The 22,918-nt window shown below is 41.5% G+C and overlaps 1 protein-coding gene across 1 annotated transcript in view; it reads right to left on the bottom strand.

The window, feature by feature from the left end:
• The window catches only part of LOC123961331 (cat eye syndrome critical region protein 2), a 38,329-nt gene extending 19,086 nt beyond the window's left edge, over positions 1–19,243 (bottom strand). The window contains exons 1-2 of the mRNA XM_046036615.1: positions 18,960–19,243; positions 1,763–1,857 (exon numbers count right to left, since the gene is read on the bottom strand). Coding sequence (XP_045892571.1) covers positions 1,763–1,857; positions 18,960–19,079 — 215 coding nt within the window. The 5' untranslated portion in view covers positions 19,080–19,243. The remainder of the gene's footprint in view (positions 1–1,762; positions 1,858–18,959) is intronic.
• Between the last annotated feature and the right edge of the window lie 3,675 nt (positions 19,244–22,918).

Raw genomic sequence — 22,918 nt, 5'->3', positions numbered from 1 at the left:
ATGAGAGCACTGCAACAAAGCCAAAACACTTCCATACTATTTTTCAGTTGTTTGAAGATTAAAGTTAGCCCAGTATGGAAAGCTAGTACAGCAACAAACTATGTACAGGTAAAAACACTTTGAGAAACAACGACGACTAGAGAGGTGTGTTGGAGAGTAGGCCTTCTCAATACTTCTTTGTGCTGACTGATATGTACAAATCTATCCAAAGCTAACACTGAATATCTGATCAGATTCATAACATCCTATTTTACTTAAGCAAATTTCTTCTATTGTTGCGAATGTTTAGACAACATTTAAAACATAGGCTTCCTTTGTTAAAAGAAAAAAAGAGATTTTGTAGAGAAAAACATGTACATTTCTCAAAGTTAGATATTAATAAAAGTACTTTTCAGGTATCACAGGCAAAACAAAGATGATTCCCGGCCCTATTGGAGAGAACACACAATGCTTGAATCCTATCACTATTTAGTGACCCCAAAACTTAGGTATGATTAGACTAGGGATGGGGATCGATGCCCTGTTCTGAAAGGACCCAGTTCCGAAATTTCTTAAAGCCTGAAAATCAATAAGGTAGCGGGTCCTATATTGTAACGTTATGTCTCAAGCGTCTAATCTGATTTATCTTGAAACGATAAGAAAACTTTTTAATGATGGCACCAAAATGTGGTATTAAACGGGCCGGTGTAGGTACCAGATGTGCTCGGGTGGTCAGATCTGCGCCTGCTGGTAACGTCACATAACGTGATTGGCTGTACGTTTGTATGATGACGTGGCAGATGGTGATTAGCTGTATGTCGTAGTGTTTACGGATACTAGTTTTCGGTGAATTAATGTTATGACACTAATGTTAGCTGCCAATCCACTTAAGCTAACATTTGTGTGTACGTTATTGCCATATTGCCAAAGTAAATGTGAAATAAAAGAAAAAATATTAAATAAACACCCTGATCTGATACCTACATTTATAACCGGGGGACTATGTAGTTTGTCCGAGTAGCTTAAGTTAGCTACCGTTAGCTTAACTTGATCGGCAGCTAACATTAGCGGTGTAACATTTATACACAGCTATTGCCAGGCAGTGTTAATTCCCGTTTAATAAGTAGAGCTGTATTTCATTGTGTAAGTTCTCACACACACCCACACACAGAGAGACTCCGCTCCGTCGCTGTGGAGACGGTGAAGTTAAGTTAGCTCCAAACTACTCAAGTTGCAGACAGCTTCGCTTGTTACTGTAAATGTGTGCAATAAAACCTTGGCGAGTAAAAAGACAATACTTTATCAATACACCTGTGTGTAAGGTAAACATGTAGAAAGGGTTAATTTAATCATCTCTATCATCCTGTATGTTTTATACAAGCACGGCTAATGTTAACTTGGCAATTAGTGAAATGTTAAAAACAAGCTAAATAGAAAGCTGTCTGTCTGTAGCATTGACTGGTCTGTATTCTTAAAATCTGGCACATTGTTAAAAACCCTTCAATATTTGTTTATTTATTGCAAGTGATATGTCATCTCAATATACAACAATGTTATTGCACATTGAATATTTTCCTCATACTGTGACCAAATAACAGTCACAATCAATATCAATAAAAATAAACGATTTTATGTCATTTTTTATTATCTCCTCTTGTTTCAAGTTTACAACAACGTCTCTTTCAACCATGACTCAAAATGTTATTCATCTGTTGTTGATATACAAGAAGTTGCAGTGACATTAGTTTTAACAGCAAATAGACGCCCCCTCTTTTATACTTACGTGATGTCATTGCGCTGGTAGCATCCCTGCAACAGGCAAGCAATGAGGTCCCCGAGGAAGTCTAAGTCCTGCTCTGACAGGGCTTTCTCCAGCTCCTGAACACACACAACAAAGGAGACAGCAGGGTCAATGCACACACTAAACAGACCAGAGATATCCATGCAAAGGAACAAATTTACAGATATAACACATCACTAAATGTTGCTGCAGTTCAGTTGCGCAATGATGGAACCAGAGGAGTTTAAGGATAACTCTTTCAATAAGGAGGAAATTAAGAGCAAAATGCAGGTGATAACAAACAACTGTTACAGTCATTATATAAGAAAAGAAAAGGCAAGATCTCAGCTCTGATGATGCATCAATAGAATGACACGATATATTAGTGAGCTCTCAGCATACACTTGTGCCAAGAGTTGGTATATCAGTGTAATCAAGGTAAGCTGGCAGAGGTAGACAGCAGGAGGGATGGATGGAATTTGCAAGCTGTCTGAGTCGGGCTTCAAGGTTTGCAAGTGGGTGTTTGGCTGGAGCCGGGGTTCAAGTTCAGCCATGACCCCTCTCCTGCCTGGCATTGTGTTTCAGCCATTGAGGTTTTATGAAGCGGCAGTAACCGGCAGAGCAAACTCTAAAAGACCTGAAAGCACCAAGGAGAGATGGTAGACAGCAGGGGCCTAGAGCTGCAACACAGCCATGCACCCCCCCCCCCCCTTCCTCTTCTCCTCTGCTGACCAACCAAGACACAGCACCACACACATCTTCCCAGCATGCACTGCTCTCACCAACGATACCCAAGGGCTCTGGAGTAGAACAGGAGGGGAGAGAGAGACAGAACAGGAGGCTGAGAGAGCAGAAATGCAAATGCAAAGTGCTCTGTCAGCCAAGTGTCCATTTCACTTAAAGCCCCTTTTTGCAGGATGCAAAGCAGCCCCTTCAGGCTGAAGCCCAACCAGTCGCTCTTCAGATAAAACACGATTGCCTGCAGCTGACCACTGCTCACCCCTTCCTGGATCATACTCTCTCACTAACAGATCTAAACTCTTTATCTGTGTCACTCTTCCTCTCTAACATAAACATAAGTACTACTACAGGCTCAAGAAGGGAAAAACTGGTCCACGATTATCTCAAGGACAAGGAGGCACATTTAATTATTGTGTGCTCACTTGTCTCTTCTCAGTCTGCGTCTCTCTAGAGGAACTGGGTTGAGCTCAGAGGTCACCAAAGGTCAGCGTACACACCTCCTGGCCATGGAGAATGACGGAAGCCAGGAGCCAACAAGTCAGCGCGATGAGAAACAGAAGAGGAGGAGGGGAGAGGCAGGAGGAGGGTTGAGAAATAAGTTTAAAAACAGGATAAGATTAATGTTTCTGCTTGACGTTAGAAAAGCCTGCCTCTGCATCTGAAAGTGAGTTTGATGACAGGAGATAACCATCAGCTACCTCTCATGACTCAGATGAACAGTTCGTTAAGTTTAATGAGGCCATTGTAATTACCAATTTAAAAGCCTACAGATCAATGTGCTCACAGCGGCAAATGAGACAGATTTTAATGGATTTTAAGAACAATTCAACTACAAAACTTAAAACAGGAGGACCCTGAAGTTACTGAATTTATGTGTGCATGTGAGAGTAAGGACAGGAGCACACCTTAAGATATTTTAGGTCTTAAAGTAGCCTATTTACCAAACACAATTACTAGCTCGACATGGTAACTGTCATGCCCTGTCAACTGGAAAGGTTTGTGCCTTCATACATTCAGAGAAAAAGACCAAAAACATAAAGAAACATAGATTTTGGGCGTGCTGAAGGTTGGTTGGTCAACATAAACCAGAGATTCAGACTACTGCTGCACCATTGCTTGTGCACAGCCTGTGACAAATCACCTGGTTTTGACATCACTCTACAAGAGCAACACTGAACATAACAAACAAGTTCTGCATTCAAACACCCCACACGGTTGTGTCTAGATGGTAACCCTAGATTTGCAAACTCTCTCATATGCGCACTTGATTCAGTGGCACTTGTATCTGCAATGAGAGATATACCGCTTTAAAATATTCATGTCCCTGGTGAGTTTGATGCGCATCTGCAGTCATACACTGAGTAAACCAAGACTAAAAACTGGTAAATTTGACAAAGCATTTAGGAAGTCAGACGGCGTAGTATGAAGAGTGACAGAGTCTGCATAGGGAGAAAGTTTTGGTGGATGAATAGGTCAAATACAGGACTTCCACCCAGTAGACTGGCGTTCGAGTCCTATGTGAATCCAAAAGCCAATATTGACTTATTATTTTCAAGATTAAAAAAATCATATTAAAATGTGTAGTCGCAGTTTCTTTTTTTGTTTAGGTAACAAAACTACTTGGTTAGGTTTAGGAAAAGACTATGGTTTGGGCTTATTAATAAGAACAACTCAATGTTGACTTTTGGGTTCACACTGGATGGCAGAAGGACTGGACATGGCAGAAATGATGCGTACGAATCTAGGTTTACCATCTAGACATAGCTATCCAACACTGGAAACAGAGAAGATAGCAAACAATGTTTTTAAGGACACTAATACTGTGCAGTTTTCCTTCAAATCTTGAGAATTTGGTTGTCATACCTAAACTGTGATACTTGTCATACTAACAGTGTACATTTATACATTAAGAGAAAGGAGGCAGAGCTTTGACAACAAAGACACATTTGTTTAAGAAAGCACGTGTCATGGCTTGTCCACATGTATGTATGCTATCCAGCTGCAGAGCGCTGTTATGGCCATGGGCTATGAGCATTAAATAATAATAATAATAATAAATTAGATGTGAAGTGTGTGCATCTGTGTGTGTGTGTGTGTGTGTGTGTGTGTGTGTGTGTGTTCAGCCGCATTTGCATAGGATGTCGAGAGATCCTGTGTCACGCTCCCTTCCACTTCCTGGTCCCCAGTCAGGCAGCCTCTGGGCCGGAGTGAGCCCATCCATCAGAGACTGACTGCACTTTGATCACACTTTGAAAAAGCTGGGGGCCTGGGCCAGGGGAAGAGTTGAGAGTTGAGTGCAGCGCAGAAGAGTGGAGGGCTTGTAACAGCCCATGGATCAACACCACCATGCTCCACCTTTGAAATGCCACACAACATCTCAGATGGCAGAGGGAAGGGGAATTAATGCAGTGTGCGTGCCCTTTCTTCAGCCATCCATCCAGCCGGCAATCCCTCAGAGGCCTGGTGCTAACAAACACTCAGCTTGCAAGGGACGCTTTCTGCAGCTGGACATGTCCTGTGGGAACCTGTCCTCCGTGATGAGAAGTAGTGACCACACTAATATGCTGCAAGGGCACAACCCACAACCTTCGGCAAACAACAGACAAAAAAAACGCACACTTGCACCAACATGCATTCACGTGTCTCGACAGAATAAACACAGTGCAGTACTTTGGCTGCTTCACATTAATGATCAATGGGACTCAAAGATAAGAGAGCTGGATAAGTGATAAGAAATAAAGAGTATAAATCAACAACCTAAACTGTCAGATTTCTCTCTCAGCTACTGCAGTGAACAAAACAGGCTACTCCTACTCACACACCGGGACAAAGAGTGTAGGGTGAGTCAAGGCTTAGTCAAAAGGTGTGTCATCACCACAGCCCCTCGGTAGGCCATGGCTTGCAATCAGCAATTCTCCCTGAAGGTATTTGCCACTTCTCTAACCCGACTCCCCTGCTGTTTCTCTCTCTCTCTGCTTCTCTCACTGGCTTAAACTCTTATTTCTCTCTTACACACCACTTTTTGAGGGCCTCTGAGGCATTCTATTATTCCCCAGACAACACCCGCACTCCACCCCACTCTTTTCCTCTCCGTCTTCCTTATCTTTGCTCTCCTTTTTCACATTGTCCCCACTCTAACCAGTAGCTGGCTCCACTGTAGCTGAGGACAGTGCAGACTCTTAACAGTAAAAAGGAGAATGTGATTGCTGGCGATTCTGCCAAAATTATTCACTGGCATGGTGGGGAAAACAAAGTAACATCCTGACTGAAAACAACTGTTTGTCTCACCTATTCAATAGAATGGCAAACAGTGCGAGAAGGAACACCTGTGGTGTGAACACAGCTTGCCACTTGGCCTTTTCTCTTTCCCACAAGGCCCTGTCACACCTAATGTACCCTCACTAACATTAACAAAATGCATGAATGTTTCCAGTAAAGATGGTCACTTTTGTTATTCAGACCACTCATGCACACACAGTCACTGTGTTTCATTCTAAACTCAACCATAGACCAAGTCTTCACCCTAAAGTTTAATGATTTACATTATAGGGACTAAGGCGAACAGATTTGTGTCCCCACAACATTGGTAATATCTGTACATACATTAAAGTTTCACAAAACATGCCAGTATGGAACTTTAGCATGGATGGACTTGATGCACGGTGTCACACGGGGGATAATTTATAGTTTTAAATCATACTTTACTCATTGATGGTAACCCTGCAACACTTAACGAGTGTATCGTACAAGATTGGGCTTTAATTATATTCCCCACAGTAACTGTGTTTACATTGTTTCATTCAATTGTTAAATGAGTGATGGTTGGAAGGTCCACCTCATTTCATGACTGAATATTAAACTATTCTGGGCAGTTGCTGAATTTACATTTTTTTATTCACTGTGAAAGAGAGCAAGGTTTGTGAGCAGAAGGTTTACAGTGGAAATGGCTTTAGTTTCTAGGGCTGGAGATTTTCACTGATGTGTCTCTATTAGGTGATATTGACATCCAACATTGATTTCAACAGACTCCACAAAAAGAGAGACAAAGACCGAGGGGGAAAAACAGACAAGAAAGAGAGAGAATAGAAATACAAAAACATGCAAAGCAAGCAAGAGGAGCACACGCATGAAAAAAAATAAGAAACGTGAAACTCAAACAACTTTTATTTAGCACTGTTCCAATGTCATTCTGTGTGATTATTCTACTACAAATCAGACTGGAGTCTCTGCTGAAGGTGACAACCAGAGATTAACCTGTGACAGCTATCTGGGTCTAACGTGGGTTGAACGTGAACTCCGTAAACCTGCATCATGCAAGCCATCTGCTGGATAAAAGGGGGTTTAACTGGGCCAAGCTAAAGATGAGTCTACCATAGGAGGACAGAACGCTGGGTCTCTGTTTGACATGAGAACCACGATGGTAAATGTTATGAGACATAAATCAGCAGAGGGGAACTTTCTTAAAAGAAAGACAACATCAAGGCTAAACTGGCTTCAAGGCAGAACGGACCATCTGCATTTGATGATAAAATTAGGCTTTTCTCACTGGACACTAAAGGCCCCATCATGTGTCCCAATTCACATCTGTAGAGAAGCATGTCTGGCCAATGCAAGCTGCGAGTGAGAGAAAGAGAGAGAAGGGGTTGTGATAAGCAGAACGGCAGTGTTTGTATCAGTGGCTCCAGGGTTGTGGCAAAACCACAGAGCCTGTAGTGTCAGGGGGTTGGCCTCTCTGGCTACCCTCATAGCAGACACTTTCCATGCCACTGCCATTAACAGCTCCTCCGGGGTTTATATCACCAACAGTTGGAGGACGTGTGCACAGCTAGCTGGAGGGGGAAGGGAGGCCTGTTTGTTGTGTAAAGGCTCCTCTCTCTTCCTCTCCTTTGCTTCCTTCTTTATTTCTACCTCCCCCCACTCCCCGCCCGCTTTCATCTCACACATGGTTCCTCCAGGAGCCATCATCTGACAACACCCTCCACCCCCACACGCAACCACCTCCTGCCACATGACAAACATGCGCACACAGCCATAACACCACAGGAAAACGCCCTCGCATCCTCAGGATGTACCATTAATCTGATCATCAGAGGAAAGCATCAACATCTTTTGAGTTGCTGCCAGACACATTTGACTGACGCATCAATACAAGAAGTAGCTGACTGATTTGCCTGCATAGTCAAGTCCTGATTTACAACATGTCTGTTTGAGTCAGTGAAAAGTTGCGTCTCCACCCCTCCCAACGACACCATTTGTTCATGAAAATATGTGAACAGGAAAAACGACTACAGGGTGTTCTAAATGAGCCGCACCACCATGTGGGAACAGTGACAAACAATAAATATAGCTCATACACAACACAACTGTAAGGTCAGTTTCAACATTCAACTGACTTTATAGCGTCAATGTCAGGGACAGGTGGCTGGGCTGTGTTAGAGGGTGGTGGAGGAGACTGTGTGGGGGGGCTAGCTCACTGGCTATGTGGGAGAAGATCATTAAGCACAGGAGATGGGAGGCCACCCACTGCAGCCCAGCGCCTCTCATACTTCCACTACCAGCTCTGAGGAAACCACATCATCAACTTCCCTATATAAAATGTAGCTTCCTGCTTTAGCCAACATCCCAGTGGCCCAATTCTCTGACTACACAAATACGCACCCGCATATACGTGCATAAACACACACAAACAGATCGTTAACTTTCAGCCTGTTGGCCCTGAGGCGAAAAAAATAGTCCCTGACCAGTGTGGCTGTGGATGGTGCAGGGAGGAGTCTTGAAATGGAGAAAACAACATGAAGCAGATGACTTGCAGCATTGGAATTAAAACACAAATACATGAGGATGAACTGCTAATTGACAGAAGAAAAAATAGCCCAAAAAAGTTGCCTTTAGAGACATTTATTAATTCTGACATGTAAAGTGGCACACTCAGAACAGAAATGTATCACTTTCCAAAATGTAAGTGACAGTTAGAAGAAGCCGCTCAGTGACAAAGACTAATATTGATCTAGATCTAAATATTGTGTACAGGTGGCACGCAGAGGCAGAAACACCTCTGGCTTTGTGGTGCTTTCCAACAAACACAACTGGCTGTGTTTGCAGGTGGGAAACCTGCACAAGTGACGAATACATATATCAAAAGGAGGAGATGGAGAGTGCACACAGTTCAGCCTACTCAATCCGTGACTGTACTCTGAGAACTGGTAGCCGTCTTTGCACTATTAAATGCAACATTTAAACCCAAGACGTGAGATGATACAGTGTGGGATCTTGTTGGCTTTAGTTCTTTGAAGTTAGCCTGGTGTGTCAAGGTCCTGACATTACCAAACAACGGCGCAATAGCTCCACAGGCACTTAGGCCAAGTTCAGATCAACATGAACCCTGTGTGAAAAACCCCAGCCCTCTGAGTCATTTGAATAATTACATCGATGTAACAGAGGTGCCAATGCAGAGGGCTCCAGTGGAAAAAAAATTAATCAGTCTCAACTTTTTGCCCACTAATTCATTTGAATGAGACCCCTAGGTAGAAGCAACGGGGATGCCAAATACAGAGGAACCCCCCCCAAAAAAAGAAAAATCATCCGTCAAAAAAGTTTGACCTGGCACAACTTTTGTTTTTACATAATTTAAAAATCAGCTAGTTAACTAAATTCAAGCACACATTCCAGGTAGCTTACTTTGTAACATCAATGCTATATTTCTACCATTTACCTGGTAATCACTGGATGCAAGATATAGATATAAGATATAAAGATAGAGATGGGTAATCAGCAAAATTTGATTATGCACCAGCCCCCATCCTCCTTCTCAAGATCCTCAACTTTAAGGCTGTAACACAGATGATAACAGGGACAGGATAAGCAAGGTTAGCCTTTTGCTGAAACACGTTCAACTTTTCATAAAGTCAATGCACTCGTCATTGTCACTTTTCATGAACTGACCAATCAAGGCCTGGATGAGGTGAGACATTTAAAAAATGGTTGTCATGCTCAATAAACTTTTGAAACATTGAACTCATTGTTATGCATGAATGGTTATGATTATTGACAAGTTATTACTAAGCATTAGCAAATTAGAGACCACCCAGGTACAACAAACCACCCACCCACCCACCCACCCCCTGCTGAAAATACTGACCACTCAGGTCTAATGTTTCCAAAATGTGTCCAACAGCAACAGGTGAGGAATATTCACCTATTCTACATATTTTAGCACTAGTTAATATTTTTAAAACACACAGTGTAAAGAGATACCTTGAGGTTGAGAACCCTCCACAAGTCTTTATTTCAGCCTGTGGACTCTTGCTATCAACCAAGTGTGTGCCAGACTGCACCCCACTAAAGCCTCATAGGTCAACAGGCCTCCTATCTGTGCCCCTGTGCCAGATCTCAGACAACTCTCTAGTCAGCATACTTAATGTTTTCTATAGGAACAAATAACAACATGTTCCAGAATAAATCGCTCTCTCTTTATTACTCCCTCTCACTGTGATGTTGCATCACAGACAGACACAAAAACAACGCAAAACACTGTTTCTCTCGAGGCTAGACACTTATATTAACCAGCAACTCCAATCAGTTTTCCAGGGCTCCCACTGGCAGAGACCTGGTTTAATGAAGTTCTCATCACTTGCTTTCTCTCACTCTTCTCATCTCTGCTTCACAACCAGCCGCAAAGGCGCAGAGTGAGAAAGCAACACTGGAGGGATGCCGCCCCAGACTGGAGACAGAGAGGGGGAACCATGGGGAGTTGCAACAATGGGGCTGGCTGAAACAAACCCCGGTGTATGTGCCCCTCTACCTCCCCCTCTGTGTACACACTCCCCATGTGAAACCATCTGATGCATGTACTGCTGCTCTCACTTGTCAATCACAACTGGGGGAGGGGCAGAAGCCTCTTACAAAGCCCCCCATCACAGTGCATGCAAGGGAGGGTATTAAAAAAGACATGCAAAAAGGTTCTTGATCTTTGAGGGGTACTCACAGAGTGTGAAAAAATGCTGAAGGCTTTATGTGTAGCCTGATCTGGAAAGGAAAGTGTCAGGGGTTGGTGTCTGTGAGGGCTGTAAGAAGGGCTGAGCTGGGGATGTGTCAGTGGGTGGGACAGAGGGAAAGAAAGGGATGCAAGGGATGAGTGAACAGTACAGATCTGGGATGAGAATGGATCATTGTTGTGTGTGTGCTGGGAGGGGGGGCTCCAATCTCTTCCCTGGAATTGACAAAGGAGGTAAAGCAGCTCAAGGTTGAAAGGTAAATATTATCAGCGATTTGAGTCACCAACCACTGATCCCTGATGATGATGGTGCAGATATCACAGCAAATACCCTCTTGGGTGTAGTGAAGATAAAAGGTATAGAAAAATAAATCTCCCAAATTCAAACCTCTGCTTGCTTTTGATATCCTGCCACAATTCTTCACCTCAAACCCCGCCCAATTCAGGCCAGACTGGTAAAACATTGTAAGTGACTATCTGCAGTTATAATCCACAAAAACTGTGGAACAACACTTAAGCCTTGATCCTTTTCCCCGTTAATCTATTTGCTTTCTACACGACAGAAACAAGAACGTGCTCACAGGCAGCCTGCTCTCGCTTATTTACCAGATCTAATAGGACTAAATCTTCTTTTACAATCACAACGGGGGCTTTACGAAAATAGGAGCCCCCTCCTCAGAAGGTCTGCAGCAGCCACAGCAGCTAGCACCCAGTCAGAGTGGAGAGCCTCCACCCTCCAGGGGGAAGGGAAAGAAAGAACCACCATCTGGGGTTTAGTCATGCTGATGCCAGGGGCTGGGGCTCAGGGACAGGGAGACTGCTGGGGCTCGAGAAGGGGATGGGGTAGAGGGACTGCTAATGTGTTTGGGGTAGTGGGACAAGTGATGCCAACGAGGATGGGGCTTGGGGAGTGGTAGACAAGAGAGGCTAGTTCCTGGCAGAGCGGTAACTGTAGATGAAAACACAGTCTTCAGAGGTTGAATTAGGCAACGTAAGGAAAAACCCCGGTGGGGGGGGGGGGGCATGGGTGTGTGCACAACTGTGTCCACGTCTTTTAACAGGCTGCTCAAAAAAAAAAAATCCAGGAATGGTTGCGATCAAAACAACATAGGGATAGGAATAAAGGGATACTTTCCAAATTCAAAACTCAATATAGACCAATGGTTAGACAGAGAAAAATGATTCTGTACCCAGTGCGAAACAGCAGAAGTGGAGATAGTTAAGTCTTAGTAGCAGGTGTAAAAGAGAATGACAATCACTGTTATACCACTGCACTTTAATAACTGAGCTCTTTGCCTGAGGCCAGTATCCGAACATCAGTTAGTGAACATGAGTTAGTGTTCCCATGCAAGCCTAGACACATATTTCATGAGTTCCAACTAACCAATCATGGTATCATTAATCAGACAATGGCAACCGGGTGGAAATAAAGACATAAATAATCCATTTAAGCAATTGCAGAATCATCCTTTTAGACATAAATATTGCCTAACAACAACATGACATAAAAAAATTAAAAAAATCTATAAAAATCACATTGAAAATAATAAATAGGTTAAGTGAAACACCATTGCAGGTACAGGGATTTTCCATAAATACTGCCTTCTGGTTCCAAGTTGAAATTTAATAACCAAAAAAGAGAGACAGAGAGAGAAACAAACAAGAACGTGAAACTGAAACAACTTTATTTGGTCCCTTTAGTTGATGATACACAGAGAAACTTTTAGGGCAATGGTGCCGTCAATAGTAATGAGTAAACATTACTACCGTAATCCCCTTCCCCCATCAGTCCGCCACCCTACCTGCACCACCGCTATCCTTTCAAAACATAGTCGGACTTGCCACCAACAACATTGCCCAGCAACATTGCTCAAAACGTTGCCCCGTGTTTCATCAGCTTTAGTCTCTGTGGTTACTACAGCACATACAATTCAGATAACTGTACTGGTGACAGACACTACTAAAATTTCAATGACCAGAGTGAAACCATGAGAAAGAGGTCTTATCTAATAATACTAATATCAGGCATATTTAATATGAGTGGAATTTGCTCAATTGTGGCACTTAGGAACAGCGGTTTAGGTTATTTAAGGTCAACCCTAGACCAAGCATTTTTTTTAAGTTTTCATATTTGAAACCGATAAATTCATGATCATATTAATCATAGCCAAAAAAGGAGTTTTAGTAAAACTAAGAAGCACAGGGATCGTTAATCTCCAAATAAGACTAAATAGGTGTACCAGCCATGCTAGCAGCTCTGTGAGGTTGTTCTTGGGCACCGTGGTGCTTTGAGCTAAATGCTAAAACCAGCATGCTAACACACTCACAATGACAATGCAAACATGCTGATGTTTAACAGGTATTGCTAGGTTTACCATCATTTCCATCTTAGCTAGACGTGCTTAGCTTGCTAATTAGCACAAAGCACAAAATACAGCTGAGGATGATGGGAATATCCTGATTTTTGCAGGTAAATATTTGCGGGTGGCACTAGAGATAAAGTCAGGGTATCACCATGGTCATTAGGATACATCCCCAGGGAACCACAGCTTTATAAACATTTGTGCTAATCCATCTAGATGTTTTACAGGACCTGCTGAAACTGACAGAAAAGTAGAAAGATCCCCAGTATCATCATGATACTTGCTGAGATATATAAGTGATTCACCAACCAACAGAACTCACCAGCCATAGAGCCATGTGTAATTTCTGTTTTTCTCATCATTCTTGTCAAATTATAAGTATAAACTAAACCAATGTGTTTGCAGCCAGAATATTCTATTATGGGAACGTCTGCACTATGTCAAACTGCAAAAAAGTTATTATGGTAATTTGTACAGGAAAAGTCCAATTTGAAGGCTTATAAATTACACTGCATCTTGAATCATGACTCAAGTGGAGGCCAATTTAAGTCAGTTCACAGCATGGATGATGACATGTAGCTGATGAAGATACATTTAATAAATACATGACCAGACTGCCAGCAGAGCATGGAGAGGGAAGATGACAGGGACAGAGGTCCTTGGCATTATGGGCTATGTCTGGCATTGAAGGGCACATTGAGGATCCAGCAACAGGGTCCTGCAGCGTCTGTTGGCTGTGGGACTTCAGGCATCAAGCATATGCCACAGAGACAAAAAGCCAGGCAAAGGGGACAGGCATGCTTACCCTGAGCCTCCCTTCTTTCATACTCACGCTTTCTTTTCCTCGCTAACTTGCTCTCCATCTCATTTTTCTCCACTTCCCCCCCACTCATTCTTTCCTGGCTATCTCACCCACTCAACTCTCCCATCCACACACACACACACACACACACACACACACAGCTTTCCCAGCTCGCTGCCTGCGGCTTGAGGAAAGTGGAAACCAGCGACAGTGAAGTGTATCAGCCAAAGAACAGTGTGCAAGGGGCTGTTTTGAAAGGCTAGCCAAGGAGATACGGTGTGGCGGGGGGGGGGTCCATTATCACTGATCAGCACCGTAAAAAGAGAAGAGATGCCCCAACAGTACCACAGCAGCAGTTCTGTCAGTTTGTCAATATTAACCCTGGTAGCAGCTTCACACGGTATGAAACATTGTGGTCTCAGATATGGCATTCATGATAAAAGTCTCCATTATGAGAAACAGAAACAGGTGTTAAAGTGACAGTATTGCAGTAGGCTTTTAGTCAGTTGTCCTGGCCAGCTTGAGTTCTCCATACTATACCTCAGTTAGAACAGAACACACCCACCACCACCAAAAAAACAATACTCAATTCGTTCTTAATGTGATGAAAGAGGTAACAACACCTCAGACTATTCACTCTTACCAACTGGGCTCCACAACAAACTAACTTTCATCCCCAATATTGACACCTGCTGTTTACAATACAAGGACAGGGTGACAAAGACTGACACAAACAGACAACAGCAGCCAATATGAGATGCTATGTCTACATGGAAGGACTGATGGTATGTCAGAGAATGTTGACACTAAAGCCCAGGACAGAGTGAAATCACTCGACACCCCCTACTCTGTCATGACCAATGACATCCACTTCCTGCCCCCTACTCCACCCCTGGTAATTGAGTAACTCAACCTATACATCCAGAGATAGGATTGCAACTGGAGCTGACTGACATTATCCACATTATGCATGGCCAAAAGCATCTCGTCAGCTGTCAAGTGCTCAAAAAAATCCACCTAATCATCACAGTATATCATCAAGTCAATAAACTGCAGGGATATCAATGTCCAGTTATGAAGCATAAGCGATTGACAGAAAACTGCTCTCTTTATCCTTCCTGACTGATTATTCTTTAGTTTTGCGTTTTTTCTAGTGTCCTTGTCACTACTGGTAGCATGAAGCGTTCCCTTCAGCCCATTCAAGTTGCACAGGTAGTCCAGCTACTCCAGGATGGCACATCCATACGTCTGAACATTGTGAAGGTTTGCTGTATCTTCCAGCACAGTCTCAAGAGCATAGAGGAGATACCAGGAGACACGCCGTTACACGAGGAGAGCTGGACAGACCTGCAGAAGGGCATCAACCCAGCAGCAGGACCGGTATCTGCTCCTTTGTGCAAAGAGGAACAGGAGGAGCACCGCCAGACAGGATGACAAAGGCAGTGAGCATGCCCAGATGTTGTCGGGAGTGCATACAGGCATGTGGCTAAACACACTACTGAGTCACATTATGAGCTGCCATGATGAAAATCACGCAAGTTGGATCGAATGGATTGAAGTAAACCCTTAATTTTTTCAGTGTCATTATTGATTGACGACATAAAAGGAACTTATCAGTTTTCATCAACCTTAACTATACAAGTGAAGGCAAAGGTGAATGGGAGTCAGGCCAAAGTGCTACACTCGTGACAGTGACTAGGCCAGCTTGTCTTGTTGCTGGTATGTGGCATAAAGCAAAACAAACTGACGGACAGTTTTCTCTTATTTCTACAACACAAAGTCCTCACAAAGTAAACATGTTGGATCTGTCCAGACTCTGGAACCAGTCTTTGCAAACTGCTGTATTATATTACTGTGAGAACTGGACTAAAAGGACAGGACAATGTCAGATAATATCTTAATATTGTCATATCTAAAGTGCGGAGTCTTCTTGGTCTCTGCAGTGTAAAGAAAGAAGGTCGGACTAATGTTGCCTCATTTTTATAACTTCCTGACACTTTCCATGAAAATACACACCAGGAAAATGTGTATTAATTTCCTACTTTACTTTGATAACCAGCTTCTCAGGCCACCCATGAAGGTACAATTTTCAGCATATTATACAATCTTGGCTGAAAGACCATCTAGCCACATGCATATAATACAAGGGACTGCTGTTTAAGAGTACCTGGAATTACTAAACATAATTTAAACTCAGGTCGGCAAACATGCACAGGTATAGATTTTTTTTTTTTTTTTTTTAAATCCAAGGCAAGAATAAAACAGAGCATTTACATGACAATTTTCAGAATGGGTCAGTTTATTCTGATCAAAGGCACTTTAACTCTGACTGGGCTCCTATTTGAAACTATTACTGGAATAAAGTCTCCATGTGCTGTGCTTACCAGCTACTTAAAGTCACTGTATTTAACATTTACTGCCACTAAATGTCACACTACAGCACCAGCATTTAAAGAAAATAAATGGGCACTACTGCGTACCAGACTCCATCGTCAAACACACTTAATTCAAACTGGACAGCAACAACAACAACAACAACACCGCATCAAAACCACTGTTCAAGCAATCACCAACTCTAGTTTGAAATAAATCCTTAATTCAATGCAACAGATGAGAAAAGAGAAAAGTTGTTATATTGCTCTCAAAGCCAACAGTTTGAGGGACTCGCATGCACTTATATGCGTGTGTGCCAGTTATCAAAACTTAACACATTGAAGCTGGGATGACAACACACAGAGGGAGTGTGGCGTCATTGCCTGCTCAGGACAGTATTACGCCACCATTTCTTTACAAAGCTTTACACGCTGCTTTATTAATGTTCAGAATCTCATATACACAACCTTTAAATAGATTTAGTCTTTCACTCACCCAGAACACAAAGCATAGCAGCATTATGCATTGGATTTAAGAAAGTCACCTGCTTTTTTCAACACAGAAATAAACAAACAAACCAAAACAAGAAAAACATGATTTCTTGTTTTACACACAGGAGAGCCATCCGTCACTCATACCCAGACACTGTTTGTTAAAGCTGACAACATACAGTATGCTTTAGTTTATGACAATTTGTCAATTGATCTGTTGATGTCGGACACAACTCTGGTTCAGTTTATTCAAACTTTGTCAAGAACTACAAAGAAACAGCTTAAGTGATACCAAACCCAAAGTATATTTCTGAGTCTCAAACACTCACCATGTGTACCGTTTTTTTCTCGTTCACACAGGGATTCACAACAGTTATAATGGATTCTTATGGTGTTTTCACTGCATGAAAGAGTATTACATCCAAATGTTTACTTTCAAATTCACACACACTCACCAAAATATGGTCACTCTGCAAGCCGAGAAATGAGAATCTGACACTCAAATAACAGATTTGGGGAAAAGTATCACAAAATAGGATCTACAAATGTCACATAGCCATTTTCTCAGCAGACCAATGCAAAGTGATCCAGTGATTTAGAATGATGTGCAACACAATTAGATGAACTCAGTAGCCATGCATTCTAGTTTTCCCACCCAAAACTGTAGGGTGGGGATATCAACACTGACACCACATATGACAGACGCAATATTTCTCAAACAAATGCACTTTTCAATCAAAGACCTAAAGCAGTAAGCTTCTATTACCATTTACTATCTAGCTTTTATTATAACTGCAGCAGCAGATAAAATATACTGAGAACCAAAGGAGGTATGACCTTGAACACTTGTGTTTTTGATTGAGATGTCAATGTATAAGACCACTGAATCAATCTCAATATTTCCTTGAAATCCAGTTGAGGGGGTGTCTCCCCACATGTGATCAGCTTAGTGATGCATAAAAGACGAACTGGGTAGCAGCAAAAGACCCTCATGTTAAACTCAATACTCCAAGTCATGCTTGGTCTAGAGAAAAGCATTTGTAAAGTTAAAATCAAGAAGATCAACCGATCAGTTCTTTGCAGCTGGATAACTGTTACTCAATATGAGCTTCAACAGTAATGTGTATTTCGCATAAATCCAAACCCCTCTTAAGGAGAAATGCAACGGCACAACACCCTCAACTTTCATGTAAACTAGGCGATCCCCCATCTGCCTTGCACCTCATTTAATAACAAAGCGATGCCTACGTGTTTCTCTCGCGAAGGGGGTGGGGATGAATGAGTGATGGAGTCTCGTGTTGACCTTAGCAATTTCTTTTAAGTGCAATAATTCCACAATTGATTAAACAATCGCCATTAACTCTGGTGTGATACTTGAATAGATAGGCTACATGTTGGAATGAGCCGTTCTGTGAACTTCGAATACATTTAAGTGAACATATGAGGGGGTCGAATTGAGTGACAAAGTTGAATTATGTAATCGTGGTGTAAAAAATTTCCTTTCTGCTGCAATAGGACAGAGAGCGGGCGGACGATCTCAGCGCTATAACGTATTGTACCCATTTTATATAGGAAACAATCGCTTAAACCATCAAAAACTGGGACTCGGGCGAGCAAACAATGCCTGAACAGCATCTGCGTCCCTATGGCTACCCAAGCCAGATGGCTTGCAACTGCAAGACAATAAACCCGAGCCTCACGCCATGAACTTAACTTTATCTGACAGAATAAGAAACAAAACACAGTAGCACAGTCCACTCAGTGAGCAGGACGACAATACAACTTAGTGCGCGACTTTCCCCCTGTATGAACACATTTCTGCAGTCGCACAAATATCTGTACAAACGGTAACCACTTAAATGTTCGCAAGTTTTATATCGTTTTGTCATTTAAAAAAAAAAATTTTTTTACAAGCATATCACTACGTTTACTCTTTGTATAAATGACCTTAACTGCAGTCGCTCTTTAACATAAACAAGGGGCTCTGGCCAAATGAAAACAAATGATTGGCACATGGTTCTGTTACAAGAGCACTTAAATCTAAAGTTATCCATGAACAACAGACCATCCCTGGACATACAGCAACATGTAACGTTACTATTTACATCGGACCATAAAACTGTATTATGACTGCTTTATTTGACTAACGCCTCTCATGATATTTTACAACTTTGAGGACCAGCAATTAGCCATTAAAGCTAGCTTTTAGCTGTGCTAAGGAGCAGGCTCCTAGCTCGTTAACTAACAGGATCGCCTTAGTAACGTTAACGAATGAGAAGTTCAGAGAATGCTGCTAAGCTGGTTAAACAAATAGCTGGTTATAGGTTACAAATGGCGTTCCACAGACAACGTAGACAAAACAGCTGACATAAACAACTTTTCATTTCCGTAATTGAAGACATTCCCGTTACTGCAAGCAACCACAAATCTAATTTACCTCTATTTCAAAGTCAGGAAGGTTGAAAGCTGTCCTGAACAGCGAGCAGAAGTGGGCTATGGCGGGGACTTCCCACCAAGACTGGATCTCTTCCACAGAAACGGTACATCCCTGGGACATTTTCGGACAGGAGATATTGTGTAACGTTTGTTTCTCACATTAGAAAGTAGTTTCTTCAGCGACTTATAGTGTCTCCGTAACATTACAAATACGACAAAACTTGCTGCTGCCGTCCTGTGCGGACTGTTGCCATTGCGACCCGCGGAGTGCTACAATCTGTTTCAATCAGCGTCTCACCGGAGTTGAACAGATGGGAAGGGCTATACCACCGCACGACGGGAAGGGGGGAGCTATTACTTAGCTCTATTATGTTACGCTTTATTTGAGTATAAGTGGTATTTATAGTGTCGAGCACGCTACTATGTTACAATAATAACATGTAATTGTTAAACATGTTTTGTAATTGGATATTATCTGTTCGTTACAATAGCTAAAGTCTATAGCCAGCAGTCACAAGTTACCCCATCGTCTTGATAGTGCGGTCGTCGTTTAAAGGGAATGCTTGTGAATGGTGAATGAGTAAAAAAAAAAAAGAAAAAAAAAGTAACGCCAGAGCCAGGTAACTTGTTTCTGAGTGCACCCCAGTGTGCTTTCCGTGTGTGCGGAGATAAGGTTTAAGTTAAAATCATTATTTGACATATTTTGATAGATGTTAGTTCATGTCCTTGTCAACGTTTTCACATACCTACACCACCCTTTATATTTACTTACAACAACAACAACAACAATGTTCAATCAATCCTACATCTTAAAGGCTCGTTCAGCTGTTGTCGCGTACAGTACATTACATACACACTACATTTAGATGTTGTCATTAACATCGCAGTTGAAGATCTGGTCAATACACTACATAGGGGCTCCCCCCATCGCAATATTTGAAAAGTGCATGTAATAAGACAGTAGTGGTTCTCAGTGACAGTGACCTGTATTTCAAAGTTAAATTCCCTACTTCATATCTCCTATTATATCCTATTTTATAGATTGTTTGAAAGACATATCACACATTTTCCATCCATTCTAGTTCAGGCGTTTGCTATGGGAATAAAACAAAGCAAACACCAATGTAATAGATATAAGGCAAACAGCCAAAAATGTAATGTTGGCCCTGAGTGTGGCTTTAGAGGAAGGGCCATGGGCTACTTTAGATAAAAAAAGATTTAATATTAGAAGCACAAACGTGATCAGCAAATTTAATGGCATTACATTTTTTGATTTATGAGAAGTTCTGTGTGCAAGTTGACATTTTGGCCTAAAGGGGGTGCAAGAGGAAGGCTCATGAATTCTCCAAAATGGGTAGGGTTCATTGTCTTTGGAGTTTAATATTTACATATATTATACTTATATATTTTTATATTCTACACATACATACTATATGATATACAATATGTGCTGAGTGGTAATACCACAAACACACACAAACCCCACTCTGATTTGCTTGTCCAGTCAGTCCTGTAGTCCAAACCAAATGCTCCTTGCTGTTGCAGTGTTTGCTGGCAACCCAAGCGGTTTCCATTGTAACACAATTCCAAATAAACACTGTTGCATTTTAAGTAACGGTATGTTCAAATTACAACACAGACAAACTGTGTTATGTAGAGTAGTTTTAAAAGGTCACCATTTTAAAAAAACGGCAGCTTTCATCTTTTTTGACAGTTACGGTCACATTTACACCACTGTAATACAGATGGGTGACATACATTTGAAAGAGTTTTGTTTCAGTGCACCTTGGCATGTTCTACAAGGCTGAACTTTACTGGAATGATAAACAACATTCTTCAAAAAGACAATCATAAGGTGTTTTGATGATGGTGGTGGAAAGTGCTGTCTAAGAGGTTGGTCAAAGGTCTTCTGTGGGTGTTCAACTGGGCTGAGGTGTGGTGACCAAGCAGACAGGTCAATCAATCAGTAAATCAATAAATCAATCAAGTTGATTTTCACTCTAACTGAAGACCACTCCACATGACTTAATTCATGTATCAGTCCCTCCAGTCTGTGTCTGTCCAGTCCAGTGCAAAAAATAATATGTTCTTTAAAAAGTAAATCTGCACACTCTTAGCCTTCCATCGTCTACAGTGCAATAAGGTGACTGCAGTTAGTCAGTGGGGCGGGGCAGTGGTGGTCAGGCATTATTGTGCCGTCAGTGCAGTGACAGTAAAACTCTTTGGGTACCTTGGGAACATCAGTCACATGTAAGGTTGTGATATTGCTAAGCAACTGAGCAATCCAGTGACTCTTAGCGTAAGACTAAGCTACATGGGAAAGCTTAATGCTCAAACTCAAAACTCAGTGAGATAAGTTAGCAGCTGGGAAACAGTAAGTAGCCTCCTCCTCGTCAACGTTTTCACAGTTGAATCCAAATTAACTTCATTTATCAAGAAGGCTCTCCACTATATGTAATTATTAATTTATTCATGTCACATCACTGTTGTTTTTTTTCTGATTTAAGATCAAGGAGTTGATCTTATTATTATGCCTGGCAATTTTGGTGGCCCGCTGAAATACAAAACCCCAAAGAAGAGCTATCTGGTTAGATCTTTAGCACAAACAATAAATGGTAAACAGTGGTTAACCGGTTAAATGAGTGTCTTGAGTACATCTTTATGGATTGGAGGGTTACACATGACTTGCAAGACTTTGGAGTTTGAGAGAAACCCAGAGATATTGGAGAAAAAGCTATGCATACACAGTGAACCAAAATCAACATTTTTCTGTCTTGCTTTGAAGCTCAGTCTCCAGCGTAGGTGGAGCAGTGTAACTAAGTACATTTAATCATGTACTGTACTTCAGTGACAAATTTGACATAATTGTGCTTTAGTTCAGTATTCCCATGTTATGCTAATTTATACTTTACAATAAATTTATAACTTTGATTAAATTACCAAACAACATATTGATAATGGTTCCACTTTGTATAACGAGTACTTAAGTACATTTTTCTGATTATACTTCTGTACTTTTACTTACATAATGTGTTCAATGCAGAACTTTCATTTTTATAATTTGGTATTGCTACTTTTCCTTAAGCAAAGCATTTGAATACTTAATACACTTAGGGACACCACAATTAACAGGTTTATGTTTTTTTTACCCCATAGAGACACTCATGCCAAAAGTGTGCTCTCATTGTATTGTATTGTAACACACTGAATACACTCATCAATGAAACAGTATGTGTGCACAGATGACTGGGCAAGTTGGTCAGTCTACATGTTATGCTTTTCATTATATTGTCTTAGAGGCCACATTTACATAAATGTAAAAGATTAATTGCTTGTTTCATGCAATGTATCCTCTAATAAAGATTTATTTTCTTTAGCCTCTGTCCAAATATTAAGAATAGTCTTCTGTTGCAAAAGAGTCATGGACATTTCTGTGGCTGCTGACCTTCTTGGCTGGAAACAAAGACAGGCACTCTTTCACCAATGCTCCATAGTGACATGAATGCCACAGGCAGTTCTTCGCCACAAATAATCTTCTTCTTTTAACAGTAAATGGTATAACCAATTGTGCTGAATGTGAAAGCCAACCTAGCAAATATCTTTAATTAAAGATTTCCCCTGCTGATGAGGGAAATGATTACTGCTAGTAATTGTTTTTCCATTACCAGGAATCAATACATCAATCAGTGCTCATGAAAAAAATGTTAAGGGCCAATGACCAGTTGATGTGGTAGTCACATGGTCTTTTTGATGATGTGCTTACATAACCTTCTTGTCTGCTGATTACCTCCTTTTACATATTTCCTAATAATAAAAATGTCCCAAACAGTGATAATCACATTGATATTACTGTAATCTTGGTAGTAAGTCTAAGTCTGTGAACATTTGTGGAATTCAATGTGCCTAGAGGTATTATGTAATACAAGGGTTGCTGAATAGAGAGCTCATTACTGATGGCCA

Source organism: Micropterus dolomieu, linkage group LG22, assembly GCF_021292245.1.
Source record: "Micropterus dolomieu isolate WLL.071019.BEF.003 ecotype Adirondacks linkage group LG22, ASM2129224v1, whole genome shotgun sequence".
NCBI classification, from domain to species: domain Eukaryota; kingdom Metazoa; phylum Chordata; class Actinopteri; order Centrarchiformes; family Centrarchidae; genus Micropterus; species Micropterus dolomieu.
Note: the sequence above shows the minus strand (reverse complement) of the source record. Positions and strands in the feature narration are given on the sequence as shown.